A 14139-nucleotide genomic window follows, 5' to 3' on the forward strand; every position below is an offset into this window, starting at 1 on the left:
ACGTTGCTGGGCCAAGTCTTTCAAGTGGGAGGTGGGGAGAGGGGGAGCAGAAGGAGTTGTCATAGCCCTCTTAACACGACCTTGCCAAATGCCCAATCCCAGTGTCCATGCAGAACTCCTAAGTGGCAAGCTTAACACGGCCCTGGCCCTGGGAGAATGAGGTAAGAGTGCATATGAAGGTGTACAAAAAATACACAATAAGCTAACTTCTTCAGAGGTCTGAGAGCTCTTAGCATACAAGCACTGCTTGGGAGGAGAATAGATTTAAAACCACCTATTAGCAAGTGACCACTGTTAAAAGTGTCTGAGTACTGATTGAAAATGAATACACTAGAAGAGCAGATAGGGATGGGGTGAGGTTTATTGAAAGAGGTTTCTTGGAGAGGAGAGAGAGAAAGGGATCACTGTCCACTGAGCATCTCGGTGGTCTTGGAACTTTGCAGAGGGTCCAATTACCAGTTTTGAGTCAGCATTGGAAGGCAAGCATTCAAATGGGGCATACACCTTAGGCAAAGGCCAATGGTGGAATCAGTGTAAAGGGACTGAGCTGGGGCATAGGAGAGATGAAGTTTGGACAAAAAGGGAATTGATAAAGACCCTCTGATGCCATTTTGAACATCTAGATTTAATTGATGAACAACCAAGTTCTTGAGCAGTTAGACATGAAGGAAATATTCCAGTGAAAGAAACTTTACAATGGCGGGTGGGGAAGAGAGGATGGGCAAGGAAGCTCAGTGAGGTTTTTGCTGGAGTCCAGATGAGAGGCTTGGAGTCCTGGGCTGGGTGTGCCTTTGCCACGCAGAGCCACAATGCCTGATGGGGGCCTGGTTGGCCACTGTGGCTGGGGAATGGGAGGGCTGCAAGTGTAGCCTCCTAGTGGGGCAGAGTTGTCCTGGCTGCCCCTTGTGTGGGGGGGCGCAGGCTGGCTGTGGAGGAAAGGTGAGGCTGTTTCTCATGAGCTCAGAGCAGGATGCTGAGCTCTGAGGAAGGACTGAGGCAGTAGGATACTCATTCATTCACTTTCTCATTTAAACAGTTTCCAAGTCTCCACTATGTTCCATAGCCTGTGCCATCTAAACATGTTATGCAGGGGCCCACTCCTGATGGGTGTCTTGTCCTTACAGAGCTAACAGCTAATAATGGGAACAAATAAGGACATCACAGCACAGCAAAGTAATAGCAGTGACAGAGGCATCAAACAAGAGTGCTGTGGAGCCTGGATCTATAGCAGTTCTGGGCTCAGCCAGAACTCAAGAAGATTTCTTGAAACCTGGGCAAAGATTGGGTCCGTGGAAATCTCAGCCCAGCCTCTCTTTCCCCCTGAACCTGGACTTCTGGGCTCAGATCCTTAATCTAGGGAGAGCCAGTCTTGTCTCTTGGCCACCCTCTCACCAACTCAACTGTAGCCCTAGGGTCTCCTCTCTGTGGTTACTGGCTATGATGCTACCTTCCTCAAGGCTCCCCTAATCGCTGACAGGCACTGATGTTTAGCCTCTCCATGAACCCCTTGGGGCTCAGTTCAAATGCAGTTGTACTGTGTTATATTGGATGTAGCATATATTGGATGTGGCATCCCTGTGGTGGGTAGACCGAGGGTGGAAAGAAGGACTAGAAGAGAAAGGAGCAGTGGCCTCTGTCTCTCTTCTCAAGCTTGTCCCAAACTTGTCCCTAGAGTATACATTTCCCAAATGTCTTCCTATAGCCTTCTCCATCCCATTTTCCCCTCCCCCACTGAGCCTGGAAAGGTGCTATTTGCCCTGTGCTCCGTCCCCAGGGCAACAGGCCAGGCAGCAGGTGTGTGTGTTGAACAAGGCCATCTCCGGAGCGGAGTGGCTGGAGATGAGCTTTGTTTAAATATTAAAGAAATCAATCATTAATCAACCCTGGCTTGGTGCCCAGCTACCCACTGTCTCCATTTGGGAGGGCCTGGACTGGGGCAGGGAGGGCCGTGGGGCAGTTTGCATCTCAGGCAGCTGACAAGCAGCTTTTGGGGCTGGATTATGCAGCCCAACACAGGGTAGGCCAGAGGATCAGCAGAAAGATATGCTGGATATAGTGTACAGAGCACAGTGCTCATGAACCAGGCACCAGTGATTTGTACAGAATGTCCAGTTTTACTTGAATACATTTTATAAGGGGACTGAAGCAGTGTCCTGTTTCTAGCCAGAGAGGACATTCCTTGGGCACTGCAGTCCTGGCCCAGCCCCACAGTTGGGCTCCTGAAGAAAATAAGGCTGTGCAAAGAACACAGTTCGGGGTGGCAGCTGAATTGGAGGGACACAGTCACTGGGTCACGAAAACCATGGTTCCTGAGCCTCTAGGGGAAGGAGGTTGGTTTGGAACCCAGGGCATACATGGAATCACACAGAGTCACTAGCCTGTACACATGGCTTCACATACATGGGTTCCATACACACAATTACAAACCTCCACATACCCAGGTCTGCCACAGTTGCACCCAATTGCAGTTGGACACTATGCATGCAAGCTGTCCCCTCCCTAGTCCCCCAGTGCTCTCTGCCTTGGCCACCCTCGTCTTGCCCTCCAGCCTCACCAGTCATACTGGTGTCTAGTCCCAGCTCCACCATTCAGCTCTCATCCACGGAGGCTTCTTGTTGTGCTGTGTGAAAATTTGAATTATCAGGCTGACTGAGCACAGCATCAGGAAGAGGCAGAGGCCCAGCAGGATCCACTGTCTTTTGGCAACTAGGCGGGGCTCCATGGCTATGCCCAGGAAGTAGGACTTGGGCTGTGCACTGGAGTCTGGCAAACTGGTGTTCTGTGCCTTGGTGTTCTGGGACAGTGACCTTTTTTCCAGGGAGTACAGCCTGCAGGCCAGAAGTAGGGCCACCAGGAACATGACAAAGCTGAGGGCCAGCAGCACCCACTGCCCAAATTTGGCCTGGTCAGCATCCAGCTCCAGACTCAGAAATGTCACCTTGTCTGTGTCTTTTTCTGTGGAAGACATGGGAATCTCGTAGAGCAGGTAGAATGGGGGAGGGAGCCCTGGGGTGCCCTATGGAAATCAGAGCATCTGACTGCCACTGGCCTCCTTCCTCAGCCTCAGGCATCTACCTTCCAAGCCATAGGTAAGGGCATTGCCCTAGAAGGAGGGTAAGAAGGAGTAGTAGAAGGGAGAGAAGGAGAAGATGGGTACAGATAGGGCTATGTCCCCATGGTGCCCAGTGGTGGCTCTGTGCAAGGGTTGGGAGGAAAGAAGTCCACCCTGTGCTCAGATGCCTACCTGGCAGTCTAGCTGAACAGTGTGCAGAGAAGCAACTGAACCAGTGGCTGGGGCATGGGGCTGTGGTCTTTGCCAAAGCTGCATCAGGTGCAGACAGGATCATGCAGCAACAATGCTGTACTTGTTCAAGCCAGGTCATAGATAGGCTAGGGGTTAAGTCTAGATTGGGGTAGAGACTGGCCCAGGGCAGGCTAGGGTAGTGCTGGGGATGGACCAGAGGTGGCACCAGGGTCAGATTATCAAACCTTCAAAGGTACAGCTGAAGTCTGGCCAGCCCAGGATCTCCCCCTGCTGCACATTCTCGGTGACCAGCCAGTTCAAGAGGGGCTTGAAGTAGGTCATGAGGGCCTTTGCAGACACTTCGGTCTGCCCGGTTATCTTCTGCAGGACTTCTGGCCAGGGCTTGCTTGAGCCCAGCCTTAGGGCATCCCTGGGAGAGTAGATACAGCTGTGAGGCTGTGTAGGGGCATCAGCTGGTGCTGCTGGGACCCCTCAGTGTGCCCAACTCTGGCCATGGGGCTTTGCTAGCCAGACTTCCCATAGAGCTCAGCTCAGTGGATAAAATCACAAGCTCTGAAATAAGAAAAACCTGGGTTTGAATCCTGTGGGACTTTGGACAAGTAACATAACCTTTCTGAGTCTCAGTTTCCATATTCATAAAATGGAGATAATAACAATATATACCTCCTAGGGTTGGTATGATGATTAAATAAACACAATGCTGGAGGCATAGTAGACAAGCAATACATGGTAACAGCTTATTATTATTATTATTATTATTATTATAGTTAATTATTACTACCACTACTGTGATAATTATTATTCTCCTGGACTCAAATAGGCATAAAGTCTTGAGGCACTGTTTCCCATGAGGTGCTCAGTGTCAGTAGGGAGAGGCAGCTCTTCAGCCCTTTCTGATTTCACAAGGAGTGTTTGGGAGGATTAGGGAGATCAAGAGTGTGGGATGTGCTCTGTGTCCTGCCTGCAGCACTGCACAAATGTCATCTGTGTCTCAAAGCACACACAGTGCTTGGTGTCAGGGGGAGCAGCCTTCGGTTTGGCCTTCATACTCATGGAGTGGGGGTGTGGTACAGGGTGTGTGAAGCCAGAGCTCTGGACTTCTCCACCCCAGGGCCCCTGTGGAGGCAGTGGTAGTCATATATTGAACCTTTTTAACCTGTGTCCCCAGCTGGCCATGAGAAAAATGAGGTCTAGAAGCCCATAAGTCAGGCTGTGGAGTCTAGACTAACAAGGATCAGGTTCAAGACTCAGCAGTGCTACTTATAGGCTGCATGACCTTAGGCAATTAACTCAACCACTCTTAGCCTCTGTTTCTTCATCAGTAAAATATCTGCCCTTCACTGTGGTAAGGATTAAGTCACATAAAGGCAGCGGAAGAGAGCTTTGTAGCATGCAAAGACTTATACACATCACTTCATAAACAACTGAGAAAGAATGCAGGGAAACTGAAGTTTAGTAGACCCTTGACAGAAACCTGTGTCTGTGTGGCTTTTTTTTGGGGGGGGGGAGGGTGTAGTTTAAGATCCTAGAGAAATGCAGGAGGAAAGTCATCAAGATTAAAAGAAAAACAAAACAAAACAAAACAAAACAAAATCCCACAACTAACTTTAGGTAAGAAGATTTTTATCAGATGCTGGGTCCTGGGAAAAAGAAGGGACTTGATGGGGGGGAAACTTTGGACCACTGAAAATCTACCCATTTAGAAATAGTCCTTCAGGCTCTGTGGGGCAAGAGATTGGACCAAAGCCCAGCTCACGGCCAATGTGGCCAGCACATGAGACTTGCAAAAGTAGCAGATGGGCACTTCCTGATGCCCTCAACTTCAAGGTCACAGCAATGAGTCCCACGGACAAGGTCAGGCCTATCACGGTTGGCCAGATGAACCAAGAGCTTTGGGAACTTGGACCAAGTCCACTACAACTCTCCATTCCCAGCAGAACCAACCCAGAGCAATCACATATAGGAAGATGAGTCAAGTTCTAAGATATATTAGGTAAAAGAGCAGCCAAGAATCTTGTCCTCCCCCTTCTCTGCAAACACTCACCCCACACACACAACCTATATTCCACTCTGCTGCTCTCTCAAATCCCCAGAGTTCATGACATCCCCCTTTCTCAGAGCCCTCTCCTCTACCGTCTCCCCAGAAGATAGCACTCAAAGTTCTAAACCTGGAACTTAGGGTCTTCCCAGGCCAGGGGATGTCTGGGTAGTGATGTGTGAGGACAGGTGAGCAATGATGATTGGCAGGGCTCTACATGCTTTGGTGCCAAGTCAGATCCTGGGAGCTTTGTGTGCCCTGAGTGGGGAGGAGGTGATGGGGAGAATGATATCAAATTTCCCACCAATTAAATGGAATGAAGGCTCAGAGTTAAAAGTGAGTTGATGTGTGGAAAACAATGTCTGCTATTTCTTGCACTCCTGCTTTTGGGGACAGAGGTCCATCCTTGGTCCTCGAGCATGACCTCCTCACCCTTTTTGCATGTTTGCATGTTCACCAAAGCCCTCTCCTACTGCACAATCTCCTTTCCTGTGTTATGGTTATTGGTTTATCCTGTGGCCCATTGCCTAGGCTGGTTGGCATAGGCATAAGTAAATGCTTGATGAGTGACTAAATGGTGGGCAGCTAGAGACATGAATGCAGAGAGCAGAGAGGGCTCTTATGTTCCACGCATTCAGAAAAGCTCAAACATGGGCAGTCGGCTACAATAAACCCCTGTAGTGTGAAAAGATGGAAAAGCAAACAGACTAGGTTGATAATCGGCATGGAAGGTGCAGCCCTCCCTGGGAGCCAAGCCAGGGGATCAGTACTGCAACTCCATCTGGCCTAGTGGTTACTGACAAACTGCTCGGTGGAATCACAAATATGCTCATTAAATTTGCAAAGGAGACTAAATTATGTGGCTATGTTATTCCTCTGGGAGACAGGAATAAAATTTGAGATGACCTTGATCAATTGGAGAAATGGACCCACTAAAATGGGTAGAAAATTGTTGGGAAAAAGACCATATCAGTGGGTGGGTTCTGCATCTAAGTGGTGGAAGCACTGATCTTGGAACCAGGAGACCTAAGTCTAACCTCACCAGACCTGTATCTCTTGATTGGTAGAAGCAGCAGTGTGAATGATAACATGCTCTAGAGTCAGTTCAGCACTCAAAGCAGGATTTTGCCACTTGCTAGATGAGTGACATGCAATAACAATCTCTCTTAGCTTGAATTTCATTATTTGTGTAATATGACTAATCATGTCCACTTTGCAAGTTATGAGCCGCTGATGTGAAACCTTGTAAGGGCACTCCTCAGAGAGCCCAGCCTGTACTAGTCAATACTTCCCACCATCAGGTCAGCGTCCCACCCCTCCAGGTTTGCTTCAGGACCAAAACCAACTCCACAGAGGCGGGAATGGAAAACATGGGCTGGAAACCAATGCAGCAAAAAAGATTGGGGCTAGGGAGTCAAAGTGGACCACAGGCTGACCAGAGCATCACAAAGGTTGGTGTGAAAGCAACCTGGATCAGTCTGGGAGTCAGATCCAGGCACCTCCAAGAAGAAGTGGGAAAAGCAGAGTGCACCCAGAGTGTATCAAATGCTGCTGAAGATCCACGAGCACCTTGTGTAGAAGGATAAGGGCATTCGGATGGAGGACTGAAGGTTGAGGCATGACTGGTTTCCTATCTGAGACAGTTTGATTTATTGGCGTGTGTGAGTGTGCATGTGTGCATGTGTGCGCAGGTGCACATGTGGGTGAGGGAGTGTGTGCAAGCGTGTGTGTTTGTGTGTGTGTGTATGTGTGAGCAGGAGGGGCTAAATAGTCTCTCTGACCAGGAGGGGCTGCACACAAGGAAATGGGTTTCGATTTCTATAGGAGAGACTGGAGTCTAACATGAGGAAGAACTTCCATTGAACTAGAAGGTCAGTGAGGCTCTGCTCAGGGTGGCCAGGGTGGTCTGTTGAGGAGAGGGGCCCATGGGCAGGCTTCCAGCGAGGGGCGGGGGAGCTGAGAACAAATCAGGGGGCTTTGTGAGGGAGGTGAGCACTCACTCCAGGAGCTTCCCAGCTATCTTGGAGTTATAGATGTCACACCGGTGCAGCGGGCCCACGTGGCCCGAGGCCTTGCACAGAGCCTCATGGAACTAGAACTGGAGCACTAGGCTGATGAAGTACCTGGGGAGAAGGATGGGAGGGCAGGCTGGGGAGCTGGTGTCAGAAATGGGAAGCCCAGAGCCGTTTGGAGCCTGGCAGCTCTAATGCACAGTGGTCCAAGAGCCTGATCAGGGCCCAGCCTTGCTGGGTGGAAGCTCCTTTGCCAAGGTCTCACCTTGGACTGGCCCTGGAATATACCCTTCTTAGCCTTCTGAACCAACCCTTGCCTCCTTTCCTGCCCTCCTCTTGGGGACAGCGGAGATGCTTTGGAATATTCCCATCAGCTCTGCCCTCACACGGGATCTGCTCTGAAAGCCCAAAGGAGTGCAGGGCGTGGCCCCCAAGAGGCTGCGCAACCCAGTGGAGGAGGTGGGCAGGGGGGCAGGGGAACTTTTGGTTCTAGGGCCTTGCTGGAAATCTTCAGCCTAGGTCCCATGTCCCCAGCTCCCAAGTCCTGTAGCTGGTTCTCCTGGCAGGGCCCAGACCATTACCATATGTAGGGCACACTGGCAGAGATGTGGAACTTGGCGCCAGGATCAAAGTCATCCTCTGTCCGAGGAATGGGGGGGCACAGGCCCTGGTACTTCAACCTGTTGGGGAGAACAGGGAGCTGGTACCACCCAGTTGGGTTCTCAGAGCCTTTTCCTTTGGAAGCACGTGCACAGCTATCAAAACCGGTGGGCACAGGACACTTACTGCATTTTTATAGATTACATAAATGAGGTGAAAACACAAGGGATTGGGAATCAGAATCAAATAATAACAATAGTTAACACTGACTTCCTCTGCGCTAGGAACCACGCTAAGATCTTCACAGAGACTCACTCAACACTGTCCTGGTTATGAAGACACAGGAGGGAACGGGCTACTCAAGGTCTTGCTTGAATCCTAATGATGGGGGATGGTTATAGAACAACAAAGTCATTTCATCTGGTAAGAAGTGCCAAGAAGAAAACAGAATAGCATCTCTGCAATGTAGTTCTGCTATTATTCACATTTTACATGAGGGGACCAAAGTTTAGAGGTCAGGGAACTGGTGAGAGGTCACAGAACTAGTCACTGGCAGATTCCATTAACTTTCAAATTCAGATCTGGCCTTGCTCCTCTGAGCTGAGCGACTGTGGGAGTTACTGATTGTCACTGAATCTTGTTGGCTGTAAGATGGGCATAAAATGATCCATCTGTGGGATGAGACAAAGCCTATGAAAAGTTCTCATCGTTTCATCGGTGGCTCAGTGGTTGCCCATGAGCCATCCTCTGGGGGTGACAGAGTCGGGAGGTTCCTCTCCCAGTCGACAGAGGCTTCCTTTTCCAGGGCTAGGAAGTTGTCACCTCTCTCCCTTTACCCTTGGTTTCCATCATAGGTACTTGTAGGTACAGTTGACCCAGGGAGGAAAAGGGCCCCTGCAGGCACCTCAGATGGCTCATGGGGGTTGCCCTTGGAGAAGTACAAGGTCAAGACTCTGCCAACTCCACGAGTGTGGCCTGGGACTGAATTTGGGATGGAGGTGTGAGGGTGAGTAGATAAAGAGAGAGGCACCCAACTTTGCGACCCCTGGGTTGCTGTGTGACCATGGGCTGGTCACACATTCTTCTTCAGCGAATGACCATGGGAATGTTGTACAAGTTCAAAGAAACATGAGGGGCCTGGTATAGAGCTGGCAGCCCCCTTTCTGGTCACCCCAAACTATGCTGTGGCCAGCAGACTCAAGCAGGTCAGTCTGAGGCCTGGTGGAGATGGAGAAGCCTGGCCATGGGTGTTCATTATCCAATCAGACAGCCAGTAGTTGGTGATAGGATGTGACATGGATGCCCCTCCCTCAAGAGTGGTGCTGCCTGACTGCTGTTGGGCTCTTTTGGCACCCAATTCCGGCCTTGGACATGCCGATGCTAAACCAGAGACAGTTGTGAGAGTGTCTTAGAGCAACAGGAAAGGGGGCAGTGGGCTTGCCTCTCTCCCATAGGGGTTCTTTCCATGGAGGGGAAAGAGCTTAGGCCACCAAACACTCTTCTGCCAGCCCTACTGGTGGGAATAGGAAGGGAGAGGAGAAGGAGGTGGGCCTGCCTGGTGGTCAATGTTTTGCTCTTGGAGGAGCCCAGGCGCACCCTTGTGTGATCTTCCCAGCTACCCGGGAGCAGGCAGGGTCACTGCCAGGGTCCCTAGAGACCCAGTGCTGGTGCCGGATTCAACGTGAGGTCTCATAAGTGCAGGTGCTGGCCCTATCCACTTCAGTAAGGGTGCTTTTATTAGGTGATAGCAAACAGCCAATACCACCCCAGGGTCTCCCCAGGGCCTCCCAGTCACCAGTGTGGCACACCTAGTTCTGCCCTCCGAGAAGAGGCAGCAGCACCTGCTGGCAATGGGCGGTGCCCTTAAGGCTGACTGGAAAGCCCCACCCACAGCAAGGATGGGAGGGGGCCGAGAGCCTAGGGCAGCTGTCCTCCCCACCTGAGGTTCCACCACTCCTGGTTGTAGACATTCTTCTGGACGGTGCCATCAAAGACTTTCCAGAGAAACTGGTCCATCAGGTAGGCGAAGGGGATGAGGGCGACCTTTTCCAGGGCGATGCCCATCAGGAAACTGACCTCCTCCTCTGGGGAAGGTGAAGCCGTCAGTTGGTGGCTCCTGGTTCTCCCTCCTTTCAGCCTTGCCCAGAGAGGCCTGGCTGCATCCTCAGGCTCAGCTGCCCCACTATGGTCCTCTTGGCTCCCATCACCTGAGTCCTGGTGCTGGTGGCTGAGCAGGCCTCTGCTGAGCAGGTGCTTGTGGGAGGAGGCCGAGAGGGTGACCATCGACCCCACGGCCTCTTCAAAGGCTGGGTTGGCGCCTGCGCGGAAGATCACAGAGAGGTTCTTGTACTGTAAGAAGTACTGGATATGGCCCATCTGGTGGAAGATGGAGAGCAGGTCTTCTATGGTCACCTCGGTGCACTTCTTTATCCTTGGGTGAAAGGGCAGGGGTCAAGGAGCATGGGGAGGCCCTTGGAAAAGGGGAGATTTCTCCATTCAGACTCCATTAAGGGATTGGGGCAGATGGGCTGGAGACCAGCAGGGTCTTGGGTACTGTCCTTTCTCACTCCAGGGGTCCCTCTAACTCATGTTGCCAGGTCACATCCCCCTCCACTGCTTGGCTCCAGTCCTGCCTACTCCTTGCACGCCTACTCCTTGCACACCAGGCAGACAGGTGGAGAGTGGAAGCAGTGGAGGAAGAGTGAGAGAGGGGCAGAAGGGCGGTGCTGGTGTCCCATGAGACCTGAAGTCCTTGCCGTTGTAGAAGTCCCAGGCAGAGGCATGGCACTCCACCTCATGCCCATCGGTTGGCCTTTCCATCATTGAGGTTCTCCAGAAGTTGGGAGGGGTGGAGAGCATCCCCAGGGAGGTGAAGAATTTTTCCGCCTCTTCGAACATTTTCAAGGGCTTCCAGTGCTGTGGGGAAGAGGGGTTTGTGGGGCCTTGCCTGGTGGTGTAGAGCTGGCAAGGGCAGATGGACGCCAAGCACTGACCTGGCTTTTCATGATCTTTGTGATGTCCTCAGGGGGCTTCTTTGGGAAAGGCAGGACCAGGTCTAAGATGTTGACCCAGGACTGAGCCCACATGTTCCCTGGAAGAAGAAGAGGGGCTCAGAGGAGGCAGGACATCATCCCTCCCTTTATCGAGTGCCATCTTGGAGGCCTACTCTGCCCACCCCACTCTACTACCAGCCAGGGCTTTACCCAAGAGGTGGGCAGGGATGGGCCCCCGTGGGTCAATAAGCTCTGGCCCGTAGTAGTGGTGCAGGGCCCGGCGCACGTAGGCATGCAGGTTCAGGTAGAGTGGCTGCATCTCCCAGTAAAGCTGCTCCAGGTCATGTTCCAGGGTGGCACTCTCATACTTGGACCGCCACAAGGCCCGCATGTCTTTGTAACCTAGGACAGGAGAGGGGGCTCAGAGGCACTCACCACCCACCCTTCATTCAGCCCTGGCCTGGCAGGCAGAAGACCCAGACACTTTCTGGGGAAGCCACTTGGCCTCACTGGTCCTCAGGGTCTTCATCTGCCTAATGGGAAATGTGCCTCCCAAGGTCATTGTTCAGATTGGATAAGATCAGGGGTGGAAAAGCATTTAACACAATACACACTCCATACTCCTCACCATGCCTGGTTGGATAGGGCCTGGATAAGGCCCTGGTCTTCACACCCACCTTGAGCCCCACCTGTCCAAACCCTTAGGTCACCCTGGCTCCTTCCAGATCCTCTGAAACACTGGTTTGTCCCACTGTTGTGCCCGGGAGTCTCTTTCACCTCTTGCTTGCCTTCTTTCAGGCCTTGGGGAAGTGTCTCCAAGCCTCCTCTTCTCTCTGAGCACACATCCCAAGATGTGCATTTGCACAAATCTTGTCTGTCTCCCAGACCATAAGCCCTACCTAGGATGGCAGGCTCCTTCTCTGTCTTTTCACCTACACATCCTTAGAGCTTCTCCAGGACCTGTCATACGATAGGTGCTCAAGCAATGTTTGTGGACCACTGGTGAATGAGCCGCCTTTGCTTCCCCCAGCTGCGAGGCTCAGGGTCCCCATCTCCAGGTCCTACTATTGCCTTTACCCTCTACAGACTCTGCTTTGCTCTTTGCAGGCACTGCCCTGGGACCTGTGCATTGTGCCATCTGCACGGGCTGGGCTGGCCAGGTGAGGGGTTGGGGGCCTCACCATTGAGGTTTGCAGCCTTGTTGCTGAGCTGCACATAGCGCTCGAAGATGTTGCGGAGCTGACGACCCACAGCATCCCGCCAGCCCTGCCAGGCCCACAGCAGCTCCTTCTGGTCCCGGGAGGTGGCCATGACTTCTTGGAGGTCTATGCCCAGAAAAGGAGCCAAGGTGGGATGCCCAGCCCCCAACTCCTGCCTGCCCTCTGCCCTCACCTGCCTTAGGCAGACCCTCCTCTCCCCAACAAGTGAGTACAACTGGGGCAGGGAGGACAATGGGGAGTCAGGGTATGCTTGTGGAAGTGTCTGATGCTAGACTCTGGGGTTGGATGGGGGCAGGACTTGGGTGCTCACCAGGCTCCAGGGCTAGGCAGGGTCCCTCATTCAGGCACACCTGGGCCATGCTGTATGTAGTCTCCATGTAGGCCAGAAGCTTGTTGTACTGGGGGGGGCAGGTGTCACCTGGGGGTGTCACCCACCCCCAGTGCTAGCCCCTCCAGCTGGGAGGGCCTGGCCTGTCTGAGGCATCTTCCCTCCAGCCTCTGCTTCCCTCCTCCCCCAGAGGAAGTTCTGGTTCTTCCTGACAACCTCCCTCCTGCCCAGATGCTCTGGCTTCCCACCCGGCTAGCCCACCCACCCCTGGGGTGGGGAGCATATGCCTGGAGACGTGGGGGCTCCATCCATCACCTCCCGGAGCTTGTCCTGGGGCAGGGCCGCCTTGTCTATGTTCTGCAGCTTACTCAGCATACGCTTCACGGCTGGATCCTGGAACCTGGAGATCTTAAACAGGCGAGCCCGGGTGCCAAAGTACAGCATGTGCTTGGACCTCTCTGAGTCTTTGTGCAGCTGGAATGAGGGTCACCATATTTGTCTTGGGAAAGTTGGTGGAGGGAGCAAGAGTCACAGCCCCCCAACCTCCTCCTGCAACCCACTTTAATCACTGAATCACTGAAGAGCTGCTAAGAGGGAGAAAGGAAGGAGCCTGGGTCCTTAAAAGCAAGGAGGTGATATTTACAAGGGGGAAAGAAACAAGAGATTCTTGCCCAGAGAGCTTTCTTGGGCCACCAATTGGCCCAGTGCTTGCAGCCTGCTTTGACATATACTTTAGGAATTCCCTCTTTCCGCTAGCTCTGGACAGGGGACAGAAGGTGTGGTTTCCCCTCCCCCTCCCCCCGAGATCCCTGAGAAGAGCAAGGGAAGGAGGAGCTGGGGTTGAGGCGATACCACACCATCTCCTCCTGATTTTTCTTGGTGATGTTGGTGACATAGTTCCAGGTGGCCTCCATGAACTGGTTCCACACAGCCTGGGCGGTATGCTCATAAAACTGTAGGAACGCCTTTGCTATGGTCTCATTGTAGAACTTGTCTGCGGAGAAGGAGGTGGGCATCATATTGTCCTGGGAAGGGCCTGCACTGACTGGTCCCCTTGTCTGCTCCCATGCTTCTTCAGGTCCTAGCCTCACCTAAGTTCTGATCACCCTCGGTCCTGAGCCATGGCAAGAGCTGTCCATAACAGAGGAGCACAAATAGGGGAGGTCCATGGCAAGTCCCTCTTGTGCCCATGACCGAGAGAACAGCAGAGCTGGATGAGGTTATGGGCCAATCATGGTCCAGCTCCATATTGTGACATCAGGGGCTGAAGGGTCAGCCGTGGAATGTTAGAACTAGAAAGCCCCCACCCACCTTCTGATCCAATTGTTTCCATTTTACAGGTGAGGAGACTAAGGTCAAGCCATGTGACATCGTGGTTCACACAGCTAGTTAGCGGCAGAGTAAAAAGAGCAAGGGCACCAGAGCTTGTCTAGTCTACTTGGTCACTTTTCCTTGGCATTAGAACCACCCTCTGACCTTGGCCAGGGATTGATGAGACCCTTTCCCTCCCAAGACTGGCATCACTTCTGAGAAGGTGGGTGGGATGGTGGATGGATGGATGAGTGGATGGACAGATGTATGAAAATGACATCTCTGGGCCTCTGGACTCTTGAAACACAGTTGTCTCTCCTTGTTCTTCTGACTTGACTTCCTATGTTCTCATTTTTGGTCTTTCTCTCTCTC

At 52.3% G+C, this 14139-nt stretch overlaps 1 protein-coding gene across 1 annotated transcript; it reads right to left on the bottom strand.

Moving 5' to 3' along the window:
- Positions 1–343: 343 nt before the first annotated feature.
- LOC120234183 (angiotensin-converting enzyme-like protein Ace3) lies at positions 344–13647 on the bottom strand. The gene is made up of 13 exons (XM_039235908.1): positions 13548–13647; positions 13314–13450; positions 12772–12930; positions 12439–12526; positions 12090–12233; positions 11119–11310; positions 10909–11006; positions 10659–10831; positions 10123–10346; positions 9855–9999; positions 7897–7995; positions 3490–3674; positions 344–2955 (listed from the first exon to the last, which is right to left on the bottom strand). Exons 1-13 carry the CDS (start codon positions 13645–13647, stop codon positions 2570–2572), a joined length of 2130 nt encoding a protein of 709 aa, XP_039091839.1. The 3' UTR covers positions 344–2569.
- Between the last annotated feature and the right edge of the window lie 492 nt (positions 13648–14139).

This window comes from Hyaena hyaena, unplaced genomic scaffold, assembly GCF_003009895.1.
Source record: "Hyaena hyaena isolate Hyena2069 unplaced genomic scaffold, ASM300989v1 scaffold_104, whole genome shotgun sequence".
NCBI classification, from domain to species: Eukaryota; Metazoa; Chordata; class Mammalia; order Carnivora; family Hyaenidae; genus Hyaena; species Hyaena hyaena.